This window comes from Cnephaeus nilssonii, assembly GCF_951640355.1.
Source record: "Cnephaeus nilssonii genome assembly, chromosome: 19".
Taxonomy (NCBI): domain Eukaryota; kingdom Metazoa; phylum Chordata; class Mammalia; order Chiroptera; family Vespertilionidae; genus Cnephaeus; species Cnephaeus nilssonii.
In genome coordinates this window covers 48,945,799-48,971,245 of record NC_137090.1, presented here as the reverse complement: position 1 = coordinate 48,971,245, position 25,447 = coordinate 48,945,799, and the positions used below count along the sequence as shown (strand labels likewise).

The following is a 25,447-nucleotide window of genomic DNA, read 5'->3' as shown; positions in this document are numbered from 1 at the left end:
GAAGGCCGTCAGGAGTCTGCAGCAGGGACTGCTCTGGAAGGCCGTCAGGAGTCTGCAGCAGGGACTGCTCTGGAAGGCCGTCAGGAGTCTGCAGCAGGGACTGCGCTGGAAGGCCGTCAGGAGTCTGCAGCAGGAGGAGCCATCCCGGGGCAGCCCGGTGCTGTCCCTTCTGCTCGCCCGCTCCCCGCCGTGGAGGGCAGGCCAGAGTGGCGCTGTGCTGCTGGTCCTTGGGGGTTTGCGCCCAGGACCAGGCAACCAACGGGCAATGCCAAGGCCATCCCCTGAGCACGACTCCCCAGATTTGTGGTGTGTGTGTGTGTGTGTGTGTGTGTGTGGCCGTTGTACACATTTGAAGCACAGCACTAGAGGGGGTTATGCTAGAGAGAGAGCCCACGTTCCAGGCGCTGCATGGATTCGCCCTGCGGAGAACAGCAGCTGCTTGCATTAGCTAGTTGGCACTAGATAGCTAAAGCCTGCGGGTTAGAGAAGAATATCTCAGGAATGCAGAAATAGAGGAGTCAGCTGTATTCGGTGGTTTAACTTCATCGGGTCAGGACGGAAGCCCAGAGCACTGCGCACGGGCGGGCCCTGCCCTAACTCAGAGCGCGCAGCACGGCCCTAGGGCACCGGGGGATGGCACAGGCGTGAGTTTGGGTCTCCGTAGCCTCTGTGCCTGCAGAAGCTTCAGGAAAGTTCTGTCTTCCCTCTTCTTTCTGGTGATCCCAGGAGCCAGCACAGACTGCTAGCAGGCTCCCCCAGGCACTTTCCAGGGTGGCTGTGCACTGCACCCCAGCCCTCACCGCCCACACCCGCAGCCCCTCTGCACTGATCCGGGCGCAGAGGGAGCCTTGTCCCGCACACTGCTGCTTCCCCGCCGCCCTGGGCCCCGCCAGGGTCTCTGAGTGGGACAGGCCTGAGAGCCAGGTCTCCAATGGCCCCAAGGACACAGTGGGTGCAGTGGGAGACCTTAGAATTTCGTGAGGAAAGAGCTCTTTCAGCTGCTTCCCTTGTCCCTGCAGTGACAGCTCTCCCAGGAGGCTTCACTTCCACAGACAGACAGACAGACAGACAGACTGCAGGGCCTCCCAGCTGCTCCCAAGCACCTGGGCTGCAGCCCTCAGTGTGCTGGGCTCCAGCTGAGGCCTGCTGCTCCGAGCTGCCAGCTCGTGTGCCCAGCCGCCCTTTCAGATGACCTGGGTGCCCTGTGAGTCTGTCTGAAGCTGTGGCCTCTGAAGGTCGCGCCCCAGGGAGGAGGCCACCAGCTTGGGCAAGAGCAAGGCAAGAGCCGCAGCCCAGGCTTGATTTTCCCATAAAGAAGTTCTGTATTTCGTCAAGCTCGGCATTTACTCTAATCACTACTAATAAACGGGCTGTTCCCCCCCCTGCCTTCCCCCCCCACACACACACTGTCAGAAACCAGCCAGGCGGCCTGGGCATCGGCAGGTGCCCCCTCCCCCCTCGCCCAGCACCCCGAGGGCCCTGTCTCTGACGTGAGATGCAGAGAGTGGTGGGAACGGGTGGGATGGGCACGTGTCTTCGGGGGAGGGAAATGAAGCATCGTGATTACTTTCCTGGAGGGGAAACGAGCCACCTGGAGCCCCGTCCCATGATCCGCCCGTAGCTCGGGCTGGAGAGCTCCATGCTGGGGCTGGGGCGCCGTGCGGGGTGGAGGGTTCCACCAGCGCTCTGGCCTCTGAACAGGAGTGGGATGTGGGTGGGATTCTTTTCCCACAGTCTGGAGGTGCTGAGCCACTTGCTCCCAAGGGGCCTTGTGAGAGACCCCACTGGCAGCACCGTGGCGCAGGCACCGTGGCGCGGGCACCGTGGCATGGGCACCGTGGCACGGGCATCCTGGCGTGGGCACCGTGGCGCGGGCATCCTGGCACGGGCATCCTGGCGCGGGCATCCTGGCGCGGGCATCCTGGCGCAGGCATCCTGGTGTGGGCACCCTGGCGCAGCTTGTGCTGCCTCTGTCTTGCTTGTATTTTCCTTAGGCCAGAAGCCAATGTGGCTAAAGTATTGGGGACGGTGGGTGGGATGAGGGGACCTGCATCCGCCCCTGGGGACAGGAGCACTTGTCCCAGCGTCCCTTTTTGCACCCGTGCTCAGCAGTGCTGGGAGCGGCCTGTCCCCTCCCTCCGGGGCTTCAGTACTGCCAGAGCACGGACGCGTTGGGGCGGGCACGGGGTCTGCTGGGCGGGAGGGGCGGCAGGCCTGACATGCTTGCATTGTTCCTAAAGGAAACGGGTCAGAGTGAGTCAGACTGGCCCGCTGCACTGGCCGCTGAGCCGCTGACACCACAGGGCTTTGCCCTCGTCCCACCGACGTAGGGCTCCAGGCGGGAACAAAGAAGCAGAAAAGGTTGGATGAAAGATGAGGTGTTGAGATTAGGTATACTAAGTTACTGGGCCCTTAAACCTATGGTTACTATGGGCTACCACTTCTCAAAGCATCTAACATAAATTTAATTATTAGTACGTTTCAATTAAGATGTCTGAAATCTTAAACTATAGAAATATAAAGTATTATTTACTACTTCTGTAAAACTAGGATTTGTATCAACTATCTTAAAAGCCATCCTTCAGGAATAAGTTCCGGAAATGGGACAAAACAGATGATTTTAGGTATTTGGTGTTGAAGAATTTTAGGAAATTCTCAAGCATTTTATAAGTAAACGAGATTAATTCTTATAATGCTGCTGTTCCCATATCAAGCTGAACATGGTCGAAGGTAATAATGCCGGAAGGCTCGGTACCGCCTCAGCGGTTCTCCGCCGGAAGCAGGTGGGGCTGTGTGCAGTGCTGAGTGCACTGGCAGCCTCACGGAGAGGGCTGTCCTTGCTCTGTCGCTGCATCTGCACTCGCCCCCGAGTCAGCACCCACTTAGGACGCGCCCATTTGCAGGGCCCATGCTGGGCTGACATGATCTGATCTGCGTTTTAAAATATTAGTAATCATTAAAAATTTTACAATGTGGTAAAAAAATCCAACATGAAATTTACCGTATTCGCCATTTTTATGGCTGTATTATTAAAAGACGCCCCTGGCTGCTGCGTGGGCATTAACTCCAGTGGGCAAGGCAGGCAGGGGTAGAGGCGGACTTCAGGGTAAGCTGAGGGGGTTCAGCGGGGGGAGGCTGGAGTGGCTCTGCCAGGAGCAGGCGGACATGGACAGAGATATGTCACAAGAGAGCTACTGAATGTTCTGGAGCTTTAGAGGTGAGAGTATCAGAAAGCCCTGTGAGAAAGTCTTGACTGGCCTGAGCCTCAAAGGAGGGGACAGAACACTGATTGGGGAAGGCCCTGAGGAGGGCCTGGGGGCCCCCAGATGAGGCTGCGTGGAGGAGAACCGGACTGGCTACCCTGTGAGTGGGGCAGGTGGTGGTCAGCGTGGCGCGGCCAGGTCAGGGTCAGCTGGGCAGTCCTGCCTCTGGAACACGGAGGAGCGGTGGGACGGGCGTGGGTGCTGCCTGAAGCAGGGCGTGGTGATGATGCTTCACCTCCACGGGGAAGACTGGGGCACACGGGCAGACTGGGACACACGGGCAGACTGGGACACACGGGCAGACTGGGACACACGGGCAGACTGGGACACACGGGGCAGACTGGGACACACGGGCAGACTGGGGCACACGGGCAGACTGGGGCACACGGGGCAGACTGGGGCACACGGGCAGACTGGGACACACGGGGCAGACTGGGACACATGGGGCAGACTGGGACACACGGGCAGACTGGGACACACGGGCAGACTGGGGCACACGGGGCAGACTGGGACACACGGGCAGACTGGGACACACGGGGCAGACTGGGACACAAGGGCAGACTGGGACACACGGGCAGACTGGGCAGACTGGGACACACGGGGCAGACTGGGACACACGGGGCAGACTGGGACACACGGGCAGACTGGGACACACGGGCAGACTGGTACACACGGGCAGACTGGGGCACACGGGGCAGACTGGGACACACGGGGCAGACTGGGACACACGGGCAGACTGGGACACACGGGCAGACTGGGCAGACTGGGCCACACGGGCAGACTGGGCCACACGGGCAGACTGGGGCACACGGGGCAGACTGGGACACACGGGGCAGACTGGGACACACGGGCAGACTGGGACACATGGGCAGACTGGGCAGACTGAGACACACGGGGCAGACTGGGACACACGGGCACACTGGGGCACACGGGGCAGACTGGGACACACGGGCAGACTGGGACACACGGGCAGACTGGGACACACGGGCAGACTGGGACACACGGGCAGACTGGGGCACACGGGCAGACTGGGGCACACGGGGCAGACTGGGACACACGGGGCAGACTGGGACACACGGGCAGACTGGGACACACGGGCAGACTGGGACACACGGGCAGACTGGGACACACGGGGCAGACTGGGACACACGGGCAGACTGGGACACACGGGGCAGACTGGGCAGACTGGGACACACGGGCAGACTGGGCAGACTGGGACACACGGGCAGACTGGGGCACACGGGGCAGACTGGGACACATGGGGCAGACTAGGACACACGGGGCAGACTGGGACACACGGGCAGACTGGGACACACGGGCAGACTGGGGCACACGGGGCAGACTGGGACACACGGGGCAGACTGGGACACACGGGCAGACTGGGCCACAGGGGCAGACTGGGCAGACTGGGCCACACGGGCAGACTGGGCCACACGGGCAGACTGGGACACACGGGCAGACTGGGACACATGGGGCAGACTGGGACACACGGGCAGACTGGGACACACGGGCAGACTGGGACACACGGGCAGACTGGTACACACGGGCAGACTGGGCAGACTGGGACACACGGGGCAGACTGGGACACACGGGGCAGACTGGGACACACGGGCAGACTGGGACACACGGGCAGACTGGGACACACGGGCAGACTGGGACACACGGGCAGACTGGTACACACGGGCAGACTGGGGCACACGGGGCAGACTGGGACACACGGGGCAGACTGGGACACACGGGCAGACTGGGAAACACGGGCAGACTGGGCAGACTGGGCCACACGGGCAGACTGGGCCACACGGGCAGACTGGGGCACACGGGGCAGACTGGGACACACGGGGCAGACTGGGACACACGGGCAGACTGGGACACATGGGCAGACTGGGCAGACTGAGACACACAGGGCAGACTGGGACACACGGGCACACTGGGGCACACGGGGCAGACTGGGACACACGGGGCAGACTGGGACACACGGGCAGACTGGGACACACGGGCAGACTGGGACACACGGGCAGACTGGGACACACGGGCAGACGGGGGCACACGGGCAGACTGGGGCACACGGGGCAGACTGGGACACACGGGGCAGACTGGGACACACGGGCAGACTGGGACACACGGGCAGACTGGGACACACGGGCAGACTGGGACACACGGGGCAGACTGGGACACACGGGCAGACTGGGACACACGGGGCAGACTGGGCAGACTGGGACACACGGGGCAGACTGGGCAGACTGGGACACACGGGCAGACTGGGGCACACGGGGCAGACTGGGACACATGGGCAGACTGGGACACACGGGGCAGACTGGGCAGACTGGGACACACGGGGCAGACTGGGCAGACTGGGACACACGGGCAGACTGGAGCACACGGAGCAGACTGGGACACACGGGCAGACTGGGACACACGGGCAGACTGGGGCACACGGGGCAGACTGGGACACACGGGGCAGACTGGGACACACGGGCAGACTGGGACACACGGGCAGACTGGGCAGACTGGGCCACACGGGCAGACTGGGCCACACGGGCAGACTGGGACACACGGGCAGACTGGGCAGACTGAGACACACGGGGCAGACTGGGGCACATGGGCAGACTGGGGCACACGGGGCAGACTGGGACACACGGGCAGACTGGGGCACACGGGCAGACTGGGGCACACGGGGCAGACTGGGACACACGGGGCAGACTGGGACACACGGGCAGACTGGGACACACGGGCAGACTGGGCAGACTGAGACACACTGGGCAGACTGGGGCACATGGGCAGACTGGGGCACACGGGGCAGACTGGGACACACGGGCAGACTGGGGCACACGGGCAGACTGGGGCACACGGGCAGACTGGGACACACGGGGCAGACTGGGACACACGGGCAGACTGGGACACACTGGGCAGACTGGGACACACGGGGCAGACTGGGACACACGGGGCAGACTGGGACACACGGGCAGACTGGGACACACGGGCAGACTGGGACACACGGGGCAGACTGGGACACACGGGCAGACTGGGACACACGGGGCAGACTGGGCAGACTGGGACACACGGGGCAGACTGGACAGACTGGGACACACGGGCAGACTGGGACACACGGGGCAGACTGGGCAGACTGGGACACACGGGGCAGACTGGGCAGACTGGGACACACGGGCAGACTGGGACACACGGGGCAGACTGGGCAGACTGGGACACACGGGGCAGACTGGACAGACTGGGACACACGGGCAGACTGGGACACACGGGGCAGACTGGGCAGACTGGGACACACGGGGCAGACTGGGCAGACTGGGACACACGGGCAGACTGGGACACACGGGCAGACTGGGCAGACTGGGACACACGGGGCAGACTGGGACACACGGGGCAGACTGGGACACACGGGCAGACTGGTACACACGGGCAGACTGGGGCACACGGGGCAGACTGGGACACACGGGGCAGACTGGGACACACGGGCAGACTGGGACACACGGGCAGACTGGGCAGACTGGGCCACACGGGCAGACTGGGACACACTGGGCAGACTGGGACACACGGGGCAGACTGGGACACACGGGGCAGACTGGGACACACGGGCAGACTGGGACACACGGGCAGACTGGGACACACGGGGCAGACTGGGACACACGGGCAGACTGGGACACACGGGGCAGACTGGGCAGACTGGGACACACGGGGCAGACTGGACAGACTGGGACACACGGGCAGACTGGGACACACGGGGCAGACTTCGGCAGACTGGGACACACGGGGCAGACTGGGCAGACTGGGACACACGGGCAGACTGGGACACACGGGGCAGACTGGGCAGACTGGGACACACGGGGCAGACTGGACAGACTGGGACACACGGGCAGACTGGGACACACGGGGCAGACTGGGCAGACTGGGACACACGGGGCAGACTGGGCAGACTGGGACACACGGGCAGACTGGGACACACGGGCAGACTGGGCAGACTGGGACACACGGGGCAGACTGGGACACACGGGGCAGACTGGGACACACGGGCAGACTGGTACACACGGGCAGACTGGGGCACACGGGGCAGACTGGGACACACGGGGCAGACTGGGACACACGGGCAGACTGGGACACACGGGCAGACTGGGCAGACTGGGCCACACGGGCAGACTGGGCCACACGGGCAGACTGGGGCACACGGGGCAGACTGGGACACACGGGGCAGACTGGGACACACGGGCAGACTGGGACACACGGGCAGACTGGGCAGACTGAGACACACGGGGCAGACTGGGACACACGGGGCAGACTGGGGCACACGGGGCAGACTGGGACACACGGGGCAGACTGGGACACACGGGCAGACTGGGGCACACGGGCAGACTGGGGCACACGGGGCAGACTGGGACACACGGTGCAGACTGGGACACACGGGCAGACTGGGACACACGGGCAGACTGGGACACACGGGCAGACTGGGACACACGGGGCAGACTGGGACACACGGGCAGACTGGGACACACGGGCAGACTGGGACACACGGGGCAGACTGGGCAGATTGGGACACACGGGCAGACTGGGACACACGGGGCAGACTGGGCAGATTGGGACACACGGGCAGACTGGGACACATGGGCAGACTGGGACACACGGGCAGACTGGGGCACACGGGGCAGACTGGGACACACGGGGCAGACTGGGACACACGGGCAGACTGGGGCACACGGGCAGACTGGGACACATGGGCAGACTGGGCAGACTGAGACACACGGGGCAGACTGGGACACACGGGGCAGACTGGGGCACACGGGGCAGACTGGGACACACGGGGCAGACTGGGACACACGGGCAGACTGGGACACACGGGCAGACTGGGACACACGGGCAGACTGGGGCACACGGGGCAGACTGGGGCACACGGGGCAGACTGGGACACACGGGGCAGACTGGGACACACGGGCAGACTGGGACACACGGGCAGACTGGGACACACGGGGCAGACTGGGACACACGGGCAGACTGGGACACACGGGGCAGACTGGGCAGACTGGGACACATGGGGCAGACTGGGCAGACTGGGACACACGGGCAGACTGGGGCACACGGGGCAGACTGGGACACACGGGCAGACTGGGACACACGGGCAGACTGGGACACACGGGCAGACTGGGACACACGGGGCAGACTGGGCAGACTGGGACACACGGGGCAGACTGGGCAGACTGGGACACACGGGCAGACTGGGGCACACGGGGCAGACTGGGACACACGGGCAGACTGGGCAGACTGGGACACACGGGGCAGACTGGGACACACGGGGCAGACTGGGACACACGGGCAGACTGGTACACACGGGCAGACTGGGGCACACGGGGCAGACTGGGACACACGGGGCAGACTGGGACACACGGGCAGACTGGGACACACGGGCAGACTGGGCAGACTGGGCCACACGGGCAGACTGGGCCACACGGGCAGACTGGGGCACACGGGGCAGACTGGGACACACGGGGCAGACTGGGACACACGGGCAGACTGGGACACACGGGCAGACTGGGCAGTCTGAGACACACGGGGCAGACTGGGACACATGGGCAGACTGGGGCACACGGGGCAGACTGGGACACACGGGGCAGACTGGGACACACGGGCAGACTGGGGCACACGGGCAGACTGGGGCACACGGGGCAGACTGGGACACACGGGGCAGACTGGGACACACGGGCAGACTGGGACACACGGGCAGACTGGGACACACGGGCAAACTGGGACACACGGGCAGACTGGGACACACGGGCAGACTGGGACACACGGGGCAGACTGGGACACACGGGCAGACTGGGACACACGGGCAGACTGGGCAGACTGGGCCACACGGGCAGACTGGGCCACACGGGGCAGACTGGGACACACGGGGCAGACTGGGACACACGGGCAGACTGGGACACATGGGCAGACTGGGACACACGGGGCAGACTGGGACACACGGGCAGACTGGGACACACGGGCAGACTGGGGCACACGGGGCAGACTGGGACACACGGGGCAGACTGGGACACACGGGGCAGACTGGGACACACGGGCAGACTGGGACACACGGGCAGACTGGGACACACGGGGCAGACTGGGACACACGGGCAGACTGGGACACACGGGGCAGACTGGGCAGACTGGGACACACGGGGCAGACTGGGCAGACTGGGACACACGGGCAGACTGGGGCACACGGGGCAGACTGGGACACACGGGCAGACTGGGACACACGGGCAGACTGGGACACACGGGCAGACTGGGACACACGGGGCAGACTGGGCAGACTGGGACACACGGGGCAGACTGGGCAGACTGGGACACACGGGCAGACTGGGGCACACGGGGCAGACTGGGACACACGGGCAGACTGGGCAGACTGGGACACACGGGGCAGACTGGGACACACGGGCAGACTGGTACACACGGGCAGACTGGGGCACACGGGGCAGACTGGGACACACGGGGCAGACTGGGACACACGGGCAGACTGGGACACACGGGCAGACTGGGCAGACTGGGCCACACGGGCAGACTGGGCCACACGGGCAGACTGGGGCACACGGGGCAGACTGGGACACACGGGGCAGACTGGGACACATGGGCAGACTGGGACACACGGGCAGACTGGGCAGACTGGGACACACGGGGCAGACTGGGACACATGGGCAGACTGGGGCACACGGGGCAGACTGGGACACACGGGGCAGACTGGGACACACGGGCAGACTGGGGCACACGGGCAGACTGGGGCACACGGGGCAGACTGGGACACACGGGGCAGACTGGGACACACGGGCAGACTGGGACACACGGGCAGACTGGGACACACGGGGCAGACTGGGCAGACTGGGACACACGGGGCAGACTGGACAGACTGGGACACACGGGCAGACTGGGACACACGGGGCAGACTGGGCAGACTGGGACACACGGGCAGACTGGGACACATGGGCAGACTGGGACACACGGGCAGACTGGGGCACACGGGGCAGACTGGGACACACGGGGCAGACTGGGACACACGGGCAGACTGGGGCACACGGGCAGACTGGGGCACACGGGGCAGACTGGGACACACGGGGCAGACTGGGACACACGGGCAGACTGGGACACACGGGCAGACTGGGCAGACTGGGACACACGGGGCAGACTGGGACACACGGGCAGACTGGGACACACGGGCAGACTGGGACACACGGGCAGACTGGGCAGACTGGGACACACGGGGCAGACTGGGACACACGGGCAGACAGGGACACACGGGCAGACTGGGCAGACTGGGACACACGGGGCAGACTGGGACACACGGGCAGACTGGGACACACGGGCAGACTGGGCAGACTGGGACACACGGGGCAGACTGGGACACACGGGCAGACTGGGACACACGGGCAGACTGGGACACACGGGGCAGACTGGGACACACGGGCAGACTGGGGCACACGGGCAGACTGCGGCACACGGGGCAGACTGGGACACACGGGCAGACTGGGACACACGGGCAGACTGGGACACACGGGGCAGACCGGGACACACGGGGCAGACCGGGACACACGGGCAGACCGGGACACACGGGCAGACTGGGACACACGGGGCAGACTGGGACACACGGGGCAGACTGGGACACACGGGCAGACTGCGGCACACGGGGCAGACTGGGACACACGGGCAGACTGGGGCACACGGGCAGACTGCGGCACACGGGCAGACTGTGACACACGGGCAGACTGGGACACACGGGGCAGACCGGGACACACGGGGCAGACCGGGACACACGGGCAGACCGGGACACACGGGCAGACTGGGACACACGGGGCAGACTGGGACACACGGGGCAGACTGGGACACACGGGGCAGACCGGGACACACGGGCAGACCGGGACACACGGGCAGACTGGGACACACGGGGCAGACTGGGACACACGGGGCAGACTGGGACACACGGGCAGACTGGGACACACGGGGCAGACTGGGACACACGGGCAGACTGGGACACACGGGGCAGACTGGGACACACGGGCAGACTGGGACACACGGGCAGACTGGGACACACGGGCAGACTGGGACACACGGGCAGATTGGGACACACGGGGCAGACTGGGGCACACGGGGCAGACTGGGACAGAGAAAATCATGGAAATCGCTGAACGTCGTGCCTGGCCTGTAGCTTAAAATAAGTTAAAATGAGGGGTTTTGAGCAGGGAGTGACTGATCCCAGCTGAACTTGGAGGTCTGTCAGGAACTGGGGAAGGCGTGAGCTCCTGGAGGCACTTCCCCAGGCGGAGGCGACAGTGTCTTTTCTGGAGAAGGAGGCCGGGCTCCGCAGGACACCTGCTGGGTCTGAGCTCCCCGGCTGGCAGCACTGAGCTGAGAGGCAGGAGCCTCAAGGGTGGCCCACGATGCCTCTGAGGTTTGAGCTGCGGGAGCAGGGAGGCTGTGCTGAGAGTGCAGTGGGAACTCAGGGCGAAGGTGGTCCTTTAGGGTCTGTGCTGGGCACACGGTCAAATGCGCGGGGGCTGCCTCTGGGAAGGCTCACAGGCCAGCTTCCCAGTCGGCATGTTAACAGACAAGTCTGGGCGCCCGCCCTCCTCCTAGCCTGGGGGAAGTCTCTAGATGGGGATACTCTCTCTCTCTCTCTCTCTCTTTTTTTTTTTTTCATTTTGGCTCTTTATTTTTATTTGTATCCTTGTACTTTAGTGCTAATATCCTTTCTCTTTAAAAAAATGTTATTGTTGAGAGCAGTGCAGATGTCCCCTAACTCCTGCGCTCCCCTGGCGGGTGTGTGTGAGGTGTGAGCGGGCCATCGGCAGGCGGGCAGCTCCTCTCTCTCCCGGGCCTCGGGCTGCCTGTGAGCATCTCTCAACAGAAGCCACAGCTTCTGTCTGGGTCCAGCTCTCTCTGGCTTCACCTGCTTCCTCCCCTGAAGGCCTAGGGGTGAGAGTGGTCCCCACCCTGGGGCTCTGCGCCTTCCATATCTGGTCCCCCCGCCCCGCGCACACCCTTGTAAAGCTTCCTTTCCGAGCGCTGTCTCACGGCTGATGCCCCAGACAGAGGCCGGGCGTGTGCGGGGCCCAGAACCAGGACGGGACATGTGGCTGGAGAGTCCGCTGCCCAAATAGAGAGAAAGTGTCCAGTTTCCTCCTGCACTATAGTGTTTGTTTTGTTTTCCTCATCACATTTTAAAAAATTATGGCAAAATACACATAGTATAAAATTTGCCATCTTAAACATTTTAAGTGTACGCTTCAGTGTCACTAAGTTCATTCACATTGTGCAACCGTCACCCCATCCATCTCCACAGAACTCTGTTCATCTGACAAAACGGAAATTCTGTGCCCATTGAACACTAACTCCCAAATGTGCTCCCGCAGCCCCTGGCAGCCAGCATCCTGGTTCTGTCTCCATGACCTTGACCACGTTAGGCGCCTCACATAAGTGGTCCTGCAGGCCTTGTCCTCCTGGGACGGGGTAATTTTCACTCGGCGTAGTGTTCTCGAGGTCCAGCCATGTGGCAGCGTGTCAGATGTCCTTCCTTTTTGAGGCTGAGTAATATGCCACTGATGACACAGCGCCTTTTGTTTACTCGTCACCCACCGACGTACCCGTGGTGACCTCCGCTCCATGGCTGTCGTGAATGATGAGCCTGGGTGGGAGGTGCCTCTGTGAGACCTGCTTTCGATGACCTGGGAAGGCACCCGGCAGTGGGATTGCTGGGTGATATGGGAATTTGATTTTTGATATTTTAAAGAACTTTTTCATACTGATGATTACATCCTTTGATGCACTAAAGCCTTTAATTTTGGTGTAGTCCAATTTTTTTTGTTTCCTATATTTTTGGTGTCATATCTAAGAATTCATTGCTATATCCAATGTCATGCAGCTTTCCCCCGTGTTTTCTTCTAAGACCTATACAGTTTTAGCTCCTGCATCTAGGTCTTTGATCCATTGAGAGTTAATTTTTGTCTATGGTGTAAGGTCAAGCCAACGCTGTTCTTTTGCACATGAATATCCAGTTTGCTTCGCACCATTTGCTGCAAAGACTGTCCTTCCCCACTGCGTGGTCTTGGCTCTTCCTTCTTAGTTACTCTTCAGGAGATCTTTCACCGTAAAACTGTTTCTGTAGAAAAAGTTCTTCAAGTGTGTTCTTTCCATCTCCTTTCTGCCGCCGTGGCTCATTCACGTTCAGCCCCTGATGTGAAGCCACAGTGGGGAAGGCCTAGTGCTGCTGAGTGGCCGACCCTCCGTCCCTCCGGGGAGGCCTGCTGGTGGGCGGCCTGCTGGTGGGGAGCCTGCTGGTGCGAGGCCTGCTGGTGGGCGGCCTGCTGGTGGGCGGCCTGCTGGTGGGCGGCCTGCTGGTGGGCGGTCTGCTGGTGGGCGGCCTGCTGGTGGGGAGCCTGCTGGTGGGCGGCCTGCTGGTGGGCAGCCTGCTGGTGGGCGGCCTGCTGGTGGGGGGCCTGCTGGTGGGCGGCCTGCTGGTGGGCGGCCTGCTGGTGCGAGGCCTGCTGGTGGGGAGCCTGCTGGTGCGAGGCCTGCTGGTGGGCGGCCTGCTGGTGGGCGGCCTGCTGGTGGGCGGCCTGCTGGTGGGGAGCCTGCTGGTGCGAGGCCTGCTGGTGGGCGGCCTGCTGGTGGGCGGCCTGCTGGTGGGCGGCCTGCTGGTGGGGAGCCTGCTGGTGCGAGGCCTGCTGGTGGGCGGCCTGCTGGTGCGAGGCCTGCTGGTGGGCGGCCTGCTGGTGGGGAGCCTGCTGGTGCGAGGCCTGCTGGTGGGCGGCCTGCTGGTGGGCGGCCTGCTGGTGGGCGGCCTGCTGGTGGGGAGCCTGCTGGTGGGAGGCCTGCTGGTGGGCGGCCTGCTGGTGGGCGGCCTGCTGGTGGGGAGCCTGCTGGTGGGCGGCCTGCTGGTGGGCGGCCTGCTGGTGGGGAGCCTGCTGGTGGGCGGCCTGCTGGTGGGCGGCCTGCTGGTGCGAGGCCTGCTGGTGGGCGGCCTGCTGGTGGGGAGCCTGCTGGTGTGAGGCCTGCTGGTGGGCGGCCTGCTGGTGGGCGGCCTGCTGGTGGGGAGCCTGCTGGTGGGAGGCCTGCTGGTGCGAGGCCTGCTGGTGCGAGGCCTGCTGGTGCGAGGCCTGCTGGTGCGCGGCCTGCTGGTGGGCGGCCTGCTGGTGGGCGGCCTGCTGGTGCGAGGCCTGCTGGTGCGAGGCCTGCTGGTGGGCGGCCTGCTGGTGGGCGGCCTGCTGGTGCGAGGCCTGCTGGTGGGCGGCCTGCTGGTGCGAGGCCTGCTGGTGGGCGGCCTGCTTGCGCCGAGCCGTGGAGGCAGCATTGCCCGGGCAGTGCTTCTCAGCGTTTGGCCCAGGAGAGTCCCCAGGTCAGAGCCTCTCCCAGGGCCTGCACTTCATGCTTAGTGACCCGCCCCCTGTTTCCTGGTTGCACCCTCGTTGTCATGGATCGCCACTTTGTTCAGTGTCCTAGTTTCTGCAAGTTATTCCAGTTTTAAACTTTGCTTACAGGTTAGTGATGACAAATGTTCTTTTTCATTTGGGTTTTGTTTTATTACTTCTTGGTTCTTATTTTCTTTGAACAACTCCTGCTGATGGGATAAGTGAACTGGAGTGTGCCATTTTTCCTCTGATGCTGTGTGGAAACCTGCCCTTTGCTTATTTACCAAGAAGGAGTCCAGGCTAATGGGATGGTCTGCATCTCGAGACCACAGGAAACCATAAGCTTTGGAATGTTTGCTGTGGCCCAGCTGAAGGCTGGGCTCCCTGGGCTGCTCTTGAGCGGATTTTCACTGTTGGGTGAAAGGGACCAGAACCAGTGCGACTAAGAGCCAGGAGCCCTGGACTCCCGCTGAACTGAGCTCCTCCCCCTCGGCTGCTGGCATCTGGGCCGGTGGCTCCTTCCTCGCGGGCTGCCCTTTGGATCGCAGGATGTCTGGCAGCCCCTCTGGCTCCACCCAGTAGCAGCCCTGGAGTTGTGACAACCAAGACACCTCCACACCTCGCCAAATGCCCCCCGCCCCGGGGCAGAGTCGTGCACCCGCCCACCCGGTTAGAACCACTCCCTAGAGGCCCCAGCAAACTGGGCCAAAAGGCGGGAGCCAGATGCTTTCCGCAGGCTGCTCCCTTCCCCTGCTTCCGGCCCAGTCCCCTGGTGGTTGAGCTATGTGAACATTCCCATGTTCCTTCTCCGCCTTGAATGCCTTAGCTCTCCACTTCCTGGCGCGTATTGTATGTGCAGTCGAGACCTCAGTGCCTCTCCCACTCCCTGGGACGCATTATTCTGTGATGCTCCAGAGGGTTTCCCAATTGCCTTTCTGGTTTCTTGCCTTAAAATGGTAATACATCCGAGGCCCTAAAGCAACCATCCAACACAGGCCCGGAAGGCAGCGGTGAAGCAGCCCAGGAACGCGTTTGAGGCCTCAGGAGGCTGGCCGGGCTCTGACCCCCCAGTGCCCAGCACCTCCTGTATTGCAGGCGGTTCCCTCCCCTCCGCCCCCGCCCCCTCCTTCCTTTCCTACTCTGTGCATGCAGTCTAGGAGTTACAGTTTACATGTAAGTCTTGCGCTATGCTGGGGAGGAAAGAAACTATCTGAAAATGGAAATAAAACACCCCCGGGAAGACCCCGTCCGCGCCCTGTGGGAGTGGTTTCCTAGATTTCACTCTAATTCCTTCATCAGGTGATCATTTCAGGTGGTTAGGAGGATTTTCGGAAACCAGGGAATTAATCATGGGAGCCTTTCTTCCGTTGTCGTGGACTTGGTCAGAGCCCATCTTTCTGTCACTCATGCACGCCCATTGGAACCGTGCAGTTCGCCGGCATCCCCACGGTGTGTCCTTCAGCAGCCTGATGTTAAGGCTGGGCCCACTCCAATGGCTGGAAGGTGTCTGTTCCCGGCGTTTATTGTCCTCTCTCACATTTCCCAGCGAAAGCAGGCTGCTCTGTGTACGAGAAGAGTCCTCTCCGTCAGCCTGGTGCACCTGCCTGGCTCTGCCACTGGACGTGGATTTAATGGCTCCATCACCGGTGTTGTTGCTTCAGGGAGTGGAGCGCCCTCCACCGGACATAGCTAGCAGTGTCTGTTGGGCGGCGGCTGCCGGTCCTTGGTCCCCGTGCTCCCTCACAGCTGTGCTGGGTGAGGAGGCGCAGACACGCCGAGGTCACACAGAGGCACGGAGCTGGGTTTGGACCAGGAGCACTGGGCCCAGAGCCTTCATGCTTTCCCACGGGAGCCGGCTGTTCAGGGAGGCTGTACCCTGGGGGTTAAGGACAGTTGAAACGTGGTGTCAGCCCTGGCTTTCCCGTAAACTCTGTTTTGAGCTTAACTTCCCTGAGCCTAATGAAGTTTCCCTTTCTGTTAGTGGGGTGACAGTGACCCCAAGGGTTCTCATGGGAGAGGGAGGCCTCCCCCTTTGGAGAATACCAGGAGGACGCTGTCCGGCCTGGCGGCGGGCGGTGATGTTTAGAAACGTCCTAAGACCCAGAGAGGAGGAGCAGGGCGCAGGGCTAGCACTCAGCCTGCCCCGAGCTCTCAGCACCCTGCACGCTCTCGTGGGCCCTGGAGAGCTGCACGGATCCTGCTAATCCGCTCCCACGCCGGGCCTGCATCCAGGCACTTCCCCCCACCGCCTATGGGGCTCTCTTCCTGGTCCAAGTGAGTGGGGAATTAATTTTTCACTGCGTCGTTTGAATTCTGAAAGAAGGTGGAATTTGAAGGGAAGACTGGCTGGTGGATGGGTACAACACAGAAGGCTCAGTCGGGGAAAATGATGGGAAAGAAGAGTGACAGGAGTAAGAAAAGATAGCATTGTAAACAAGACGGGGTCCCGAGGGTAAGTGCTCTGGGTACATTCATTTGGGAATAACTTGATTGGCTTTGGAAGGTTCTAGGAGAATAAAAAAGTGTAATGATACAAATGAAGTAGCCCTGAGAATTTTGCCTCAGAGCACACAACTCATCAGTCTTTGTAAAATGGTTAAGTGCTTGGACAGTTCTCAGGTGCGTGTCCAGAAGGCTGTCCGACTTGTTGCCAGAGTAAGAGAGGAGTTTAGGCGTGAACTGAGATGGCTTTTCTTTTTTTTTAATCCTCACCCAAGGAGTGAGGATATTTTTTCCATTGATTTTTTTTAGAGGGAATGAAAAAGAAGGGGAGGGCGCTAGAGAGAAACAAGGATGTAAGAGAGACACATTGATTGGTTGCCTCCTGCACGTGCCCCAACTGGGGGCGGGAATGAACCTGAAACCCTGGTACATGCCCTTGACCAGGAATCGAGCCTGCGACCCTCTGGTGTGCAGGCCAACACTCTAGCCCTCAAGCAGCACCAGCCAGTGGCTTTTCTTTGTTAACTGAGGTCTTAGAATCCTGAAAGATTGGGGCAAAGACGGCAAGGAAAGTTCCATCCTCTTCCTGCCGCTTTCCACCTTCATATTCTTATCTTTCTTTGGGGGAATAAGTGAGAGGCATTTCAGCTCCGGGGTAAGCCGGGCAGATTTTGGAAAACGTAGATGCATTACAGACAGAATCACCTTACGCTTTCATAAAGTGAGCCCTGTCATACTTATTTCTCAGTAGTGGTAATCTACATGAAAGGGTGCCTGATTAAACAGACATTTTATGATGTCATCTCCTTGAATCAGACTGACATGCCAATAGTTGGTTCTGTGGTGACTGGTAAGCTTCTTCAGTAATTCTCTTCAAGAACCACTCAGGGTGTGTTAGTTTATTTTATATTGGGAGTCCTAATAAAGTTACTTAGCCTCGCACTTTTTTCACTGTTGCTGTGGAAAACAGCATGAAAAATTGTGGGTCAAGAATGAAAAATAATTGGTGCTAAATGTGGGAAAATACACAAGAAGTTAGGTATTTAATACAGAATTTTAAAAAGTCATGATACCTGGAACTAAGCTGAGACCAATAAGGTCTGAAGTAATCATATAACTGAAGCCATGAGTAATTTTCTCAGAAGCACTATAGAAAACAAGCTGCAACGTCTTTAAAAATGATTGCCCCTGCAGCCACGTGCACACTGCGCGGACAGCGGGCTGCAGAGGAGGTCCAGGTGGCCCTGGACACAGGCCACAGCCCCTCACTTAACTAGGGAGAGGAGGGGTCCAAGGACAGCAGAGGAGGGGGTTACACTCACCTCCTCCCAGGACCAAACTGGAATTACAACTGAAATAAAGAGCAAGCAACCCGGAAAACCGACAGAAAGGATTTGCAGAAGCAGCCACATCGAGGCTGGTGGCAAGCCTGGCTCCCAGGTGCAGTGCCTGAGCTTCTGGAGATATCTCAGTTGCTGGGGTTCCCCCTAAGTGTGTGGGTGTCAACCCAAGCAGGGCTCCCCAGCCCAGAGCCCCAGAGCTGAGAAGAGGTGCCCACAAGACTTCTGGCTGTGAAACTCAGCGAGGATTCTGGAGAGATGGAGTCTGCTGGAGATGCAGGTGCCTTCTTAAAGGGCCAACACACAAAATATTCTACGCAGCCATTCACCTGGGCTCTGGTGGAGGGAGGGAGGGCAGAGCAGACCAGAGTCCTGTGAGGAGAATGGACACCTGTGAAATCAAGCACTAATGTTCTTATATCCCGAAATAGAAAACTGGCTCTAGAATCTCTATATATAAAAGCCTAAGTGACCGAACTGTAAATATTTCTCTCTTTTCCGCGTCCAGCGCGGCTAGAGAGCAGGTCCAGTTCCTGAGTAGGGGCGGCTGGGGATTGAAAAAATTGAAAGAAAGAAACAGACACAGAGATAGAAGGAAAAAGCTGGGACCGGGTGGGACTGCTGCCCTCTTCTGATGGAGAGACAGTGACCCAGAGCCGATGCAGCGAGTTTATTTTATACCCCAAATACCAGGAAGCTTTCCTATTCGTTCCTGGTGCTTGGCTGGATTGACATAAGAAAACCCACCCCCGGCACCTGGGCTGAAATGAAGGTCCAGCTGACAACTCTTCTGCCTTTTGGCAGGATGTGTTTCCAGGGCGTGGCTTTGCCGACCGCCCTGGATTCAGCTGACAATTTAAAGCAATGCCATGTGCCTTCCCAGGCGCTCTCTACACTGTATGACTGGTCAACCTGTTGCTATGATGTGCACTGACCACCAGGGGGAAGACACTTGATGCAGGAGCTGCCCCCTGCTGGTCAGTGCTCAGCTGACCAACGGGCGCCAGATGCAGGGCTCACAGATGACGAGCACCACTGAGGCGGCACAAGCCTCTCCCAGTTGGGACTGCAGGCACAGCGGGGCTGGGATGAGCTGGAGCAGCAGGCAGGAGCAGCAGGCAGCAGCCCAACATCCCCCGAGGGGTCCTGGATTACGAGAGGGCACAGGCCAGGCTGAGGGACCCCACCGGTGCACGAATCCATGCACTGGGCCTCTAGTATGCATATAAGATCTTTGGTTAATCTCTTCCGACCCTCCCCTCCCCCTTCCCTCTGAGATTCATCAGTCTGTTCCATGTTTCCATGCCTGTGGTTTCCACTCCTACATTGAGCATCTGCCCCCTGGTGGTCAGTTCACGTCATAGCTACCGGCCAGTCGGCCGGTCACTTAGGCTTTTATATATATAGATTTTAGTTAGTTAATCCTCACCCAAGGGTATCCATTGATTTTTAGAGAGAGTGGAAGGGAGGGAGGGAGGAGGAGGAGAGAGAGAGAAACATCAATGTGAGAGAGACACATAGATTGGTTGCCTCCCATGTACATCCTGACCCAGGCTGGGGATTGAACCTCCAACCCAGGTGCGTGCCCTTGTCCAGGAATTGAAACCCTGACCCTAGGCTGACCCTCTAACCACTGAGAAACACCAGCCATGGCACCTATTGATATATTTTTAAAAAATATATTTGTATTGATTTCAGAAAGGAAGGGAGAGTGGGAGAGAGAGAAACATCAATGAGAGAGAATCATTGATCATCTGCCTCCTGCACACACTCTGTTGGGGATCGAGCCAGCAACCCGGGCATGTGTCCTGACCGGGAATCGAACCTTGACCTTCTGGTTCCTATGTTGATGCTCAACAACTGAGCCAAGCCAGCCGGGCTATTGGTGTATTTTAAAGTGCATTTTCAGTTTGTTTCTTTGAAAGGATAGAGCTTTATCTGGTTTTGGTGTTTTGTCTCCCACTCCTGGTCATTGGAGTCCATGGGGACAGGAAGAGTTAGGGCTGGAGCTGGATGAGACCTTCAGGGCATTGATTCCATCTTATTGTGCCTCTGGTGGAAGGAACAGGCTCGGGGAGGGTAAGAGGTGTGGCCACACCTCGTTCCGGAATGACCACACACACTGCTTCCTTGTCTTTGTATGTGGGCTTCCCCCAGAGGTCTAACTGCATGTTGCTACTTAGACCAATTTTACTTTCATAAAATATTTTAGTTAGAGCAGTAACTCTGTCCTATAATGTCAAGTCTGACCAGTTAAAATATGCTCTATTAATTTTTAAATGATACCTATTTCTGTCCAAAAGAAGAAAAAAGCTGTGCTTCTATGAAATCTAATTTTCAAATACCATATTTTTCTGTGTATAAGATGCTATTTTTTCTAAAATCGTTAGACTGAAAATTGAGGGGCGTCTTATACACGGAAGTCAGCCAAGGAGGGAGCTGTGCGGGCGTGTAGCTGTCCATACCTTGTCAAACAGGCTTCCTCCAATTATGAGCCTTATTGTACTGACGTCAGCTGATGCCGTGGATGCCGTCATTGGAGGTGGAGGTGGAGAGTGCATAGATGCAACAGGGACGGGAGCATTCTGAGCCCATAAAGATGTCAAAAAATAAAAAGATAAATACCGGTAAGCAATTGTCTTACTCTGCAAACTGAATGTAATCAGCTCTGCAAAAGAGCATGGAAATAGAGCTTCAGAGATACAATTTGGACCTCCTCCCACTGAGTGTATGATCAGACAGTGGAGAAAACAGGAAGAACAACTCCTTAAGATGCCAAAAAAGAAGGCCTTAAGAGGAAAACCAGCAAAATGTTTAAAATATTGATTTCTTAATTTTGGGTTGGAAAAGCGGGGGGGGGGGGGGGGGCATCTTATACACAGAAAAATACGGTAATTCACTTATGCCTATTTAACCCTTTGCACTCGCTTGCTTTTTTTCTCGATTCCTTTATTCTACTCGGGATTTAATTTTTTAAATACCCCAGATTTTACAAAGCGCGGCAGTAGAATAAAAAACTGGAGTTTCTTTTCATACAAACTTACTTATTTGGATTTTTTTATATTTCAAATTATTGATACATTCAAAGAGTATAAAAAGAGCTGCTACCGATGCTAACCGTGTCGAGTCACACTCGACATCTGAGTGCAAAAGGTTAAAAAATGAGATAGGTTGTGCGATTGTTACCTCTAAAGCTTCAAGGTTATGGACACAGTGTGTCTTGACTCAAGCTGACCTGTTTTACATGGGGAAATAGATGCACATAGATAGTGTATGGGTATGTATAGTAATATTGTAGTAGGTGTCCCTGCCTGAGAAGAAGCCATCATATGCTGAGGAATAATGTCAGAACATCAATAATATTGCACGTCTTTATATTTGGTAACAACTGTTGTGAAGTTGCAAAAATTAGCCTAGTGCAAGGGCATCTTCTTAGGAGTAGAACCGTCTGCAGCCCGGTCATAGGCGCTGGCTCTCCATGATGACAGGGTGGGTGTAGGGGGGTAAAGCTCGGTGATGTCACTCAGTGGACACATGTTGTTCCCTTCTGCTCTTCTACAGAGAGACACACCCACTCGACAAACATGAGGAGCGCAGCCAAGCCCTGGAGTCCAGCCGCCAAAGTGGGGGGCCATGGGAGTGACCGCGCACGGCCCCTTGCCACAGCCTCCTCTGGCATGAAGAGTTCTAAGTCTTCAACCTCGCTGGCGTGTGAGTCCCAGCTCAGCAAGGTACAGCCCGAGACGCACAGGGTGAGGGCGGGGTGTCCAGTGTCTGCTCGGGGGATGGGAGGGCAGGGAGTAAAGCTAGTGGCCTCCAGGGCTGGAGCGAGGCCTCCAGGGAGGGCCCGGGGGAACCTAAAGGGGCAGAGCAAAGGCCTTGTAGCAGGGGCGCTTGGGATGGAGGCAGAGGTCTGCCAGATGTTTCCCGGAAGTCAGGTCCCCTGCCCTGGATTAATGGACTGTCCAGGCAGAGCTCTGCCCCAGCACCCCCCAGATGGGGTCAGGATCACTAATGATCTGGTGATCCGGGGCCAGTCTCCATTCTTGTCTTACCTGACAATCAGCAGAGGCAACACTGCTGATTAGGCCCCGCGTCTGGGAATGTCTTCTTCTCTCAGTTGCCTCCTTCCTCGGGCGCAGGAGTCTCCCTGCCGACTCCCCCTGCCCTGGTTTCAGATATGGGGTGGGCCCAGGGCACAGTCCTGGGGCCTCAGCTCTTTTCTAGTTGCTGTGTCACAGCCAACACCTCCTTTACTACCCTGCGATGAAGTCAGGTAGTATAACCTACCTGCACACACATTTTTGAAAAATCAATGTAATATCCTAGCTATAAGAGGAAGCTAGTTTATAATGAAATGATCCGCAGTGCCATCCGCATATGCCTCAGCTTGACTGTGCGGAAGGACCTGGGACGCTCCCTGGGCGCTGACCAGCGATGCGGCCTGGGGCAGGCTGTGGTGTCTGCGGGTCCCATGTATTCTTGACGTCCATATTTGTGTCTCCAACCAGGACCCCTCCAACTGCCTTTGTGACCTTGCCTGTTGGATGCCTAAAAGGTACTCCGAATGTAACATGTCCAAAACCGCATCTTGAGGCCTCCCCCGCAGGGCTCATGCCTCCCCTAGCCTGCCTCTGAATCTCCCCATTGGAGTTAATGGCAACCCCATCCTTTCGGCTGCCCAGGCCAGAGCCCACGGCATCATTTTTGAACACTCCTCACATCCCATAGTTCATCAGCAAGATGCCATCACTTCTACCTTAAAAATAGATGCCAACTCCATCAACTCCCCTTACCTCCGCTGGGACCACGTGGTCATGCCACTGCCCTCCCTGCACGGGCTTCCCATGACCTCTCTGCGTCGTCGTTGCGCCCATCATTCATCCTCAGCGGAAGCCAGTGGTCCTTTTAACACGTGAATCGCGCCACTTCTCTGCTTGGAACCCTCGAGGGCTCTCTCCATTCATTCAGAGTGCTCAGTACTGCCCTGGAGACCTGCCCCATTCCCGCTTGAAGCCATCGCCCTCCCCCTGCCCCGGCTCCCTGCTGTGGCCTCGGGCTCTCTGGGCTCAGTGGCGGTGCCTCTGATGAGCCGGGCTCACTCCTGCCGCAGTGGGTTCGCTGCTCTCTGCCCATTTCCTCCCTCTGAGCAGCCTCCCCATCCTCCTCCTTTAAGTCTGTGCTCAAAGGTCCCTATCAGACATCATCCCTCCACACTGTACAGCGCCCTCCTCACCACCGTGGCTCCTACTGCCTTTCTCCCCTGCTCCACGTGTCCCTCAACCCTGCTCCACGTGTCCCACACCCCTGCTCCACGTGTCCCACACCCCTGCTCCGCGTGTCCCACACCCCTGCTCCGCGTGTCCCACACCCCTGCTCCGCGTGGCTGTCTCCATGGCTGCACGCAGCTCTGTCCCTCAGGCTTAGAAAAGCATCTGCTACCTGCAGGCCAGGTCTGCCCGCCAGGCCCCGGCGTGGCAGGATGGGGGATGTCAGGCAGGAGGAGGGGCTCAGTCCAGGCCGATGGGGTCCTGGCTCTGCCCTTCTGTCTGTGAACCTCCGGGCGGTTGGCAGCTGTCCTGTGCTCTGAGGGTTCCACACCAAAGTCGTTTATCACTGTGATCCTGGATTCAGCCATTATTTCTGTGACTTTTGTCTGTACGATCTTTGGCCTGTAGCATACTTGGGAGACATCTTTGATTTAAATTTCAAATAAAAGCATACATTTCCCCAGTGACAGACCAGTGGAGCTTCTGGAAGCTCAGGAGTGTTCCCTGAGGACAAAGGAATGTGGCCGCTTCTGCCGTCGATGGGTGAGCGTTCTGCAGGGAAATGCCAGGGGAAGCAGATCCTCCTGTTAGAGGCTGGCTGCTCCCATTTCTGCGCCTCAGCACCTGCCGGCCTGGGTCTGAGGAGGAGAGCGACAGGGCCGAGGGAAGGAGCGGGGAGGAGGGCGCTGCCCTGCCCATGCAGGGAAAGGACATGGCGATAGGCAGGAAAGCTCGGAGACTGCACCCCCCCCCCCCCCCCCCCCCCCCGCGTTGACTATGAAGACCTGCCGGGAAGCGGAGGGTGCACCGATCATCTCCCTCTGGCTGCTCTTAGTGAGCAGGTACACAGGGTGGATAGGTATGTCTTTGGTCAAAACCAGGAAACAGAAACAAATCCACCAAAGTGGAATGAAATCTCCTACTTCAAATGCTGCCCCTGAAGGGAGAGAGAGAAGCAGGGGAGCGTGGCCCAGGGATGGGGGAGGCCTCGCTCGCTCGCCCAGTGCCCAGAGGGGAAGCGGGGAGTGCGCTGAGGCGAGCAGGCCACCTCAGTCTGGCCGCTCAAATGACAGAACATTGACTTGAGCCAGCTCTGGCTGGAAAGAAATAGACTGAACAGACCCTGAGGCTCCCCTGTCCCTGTGGACAGGACAGGGACAGACTGGAGCTGAGAGAGGCTGGGACCGGGACTGGAACACCCAAAACTCTGTCACTCCCTTCCATTTGCCTCTGCTTCTGTGTCTGCTGGCGCCTGGTCATCAGAGCGGTGCGAGCGGGATGCCCCCAGGCCCAAGCCTCTCACATTCCTTGGAAGGCCTGGCTGCTGACTTACTTACTTCTGGTTTGCTTTAAAGAAAACCACGAAAAAAAATAGGGAAAGGTCTGCTTGGCTAGGCATGTACTGAGCCTGCCCAGGCCCCTGTGGGCAGGGGTCAGAGCCCCGTGCCCAGAGAGCAGAGTCGTATAGTTTAGGCATGTTCCTTACACGCCTTGGGCACCCCGTCAGTCTTGTGCAGTCTTTCTTGGGCGTGTTCTAACCCCGCATGCCCAGGGCAGTACCCACAAGCCACATGCTGCAGTTGAGCCCTTGGGATGTGGCTAGTCAAAACCCAGATGTGCTCCAGGTGTAAAGTCACACCAGACTTGGAAGAGTTAGTACAAAAACAAGTCAGGTGCCTTACCAATATACTTGACATTGACTGATAATATTTTGAATGTATTGGGTTAAGAAAACCTATTCTTAACATTAATTT

The 25,447-nt window shown here is 59.0% G+C and overlaps 1 protein-coding gene across 6 annotated transcripts in view; it reads left to right on the top strand.

Annotated features, from left to right (window-relative positions):
- Positions 1–25,447, top strand: part of SPECC1 (sperm antigen with calponin homology and coiled-coil domains 1) — a 256,884-nt gene that overhangs the window by 38,914 nt on the left and 192,523 nt on the right. For 3 of the 6 annotated variants that reach the window (XM_079797262.1, XM_079797264.1, XM_079797265.1), the window contains one exon: positions 21,985–22,154. In XM_079797262.1, coding sequence (XP_079653388.1) covers positions 22,008–22,154 — 147 coding nt within the window. In that variant the 5' untranslated portion in view covers positions 21,985–22,007. Of the gene's footprint in view, positions 1–2,287; positions 2,379–17,025; positions 17,094–20,900; positions 21,051–21,984; positions 22,155–25,447 lie in introns of those variants that run through there. The other 3 variants (XM_079797267.1, XM_079797261.1, XM_079797263.1) reach the window with 3 other exon arrangements.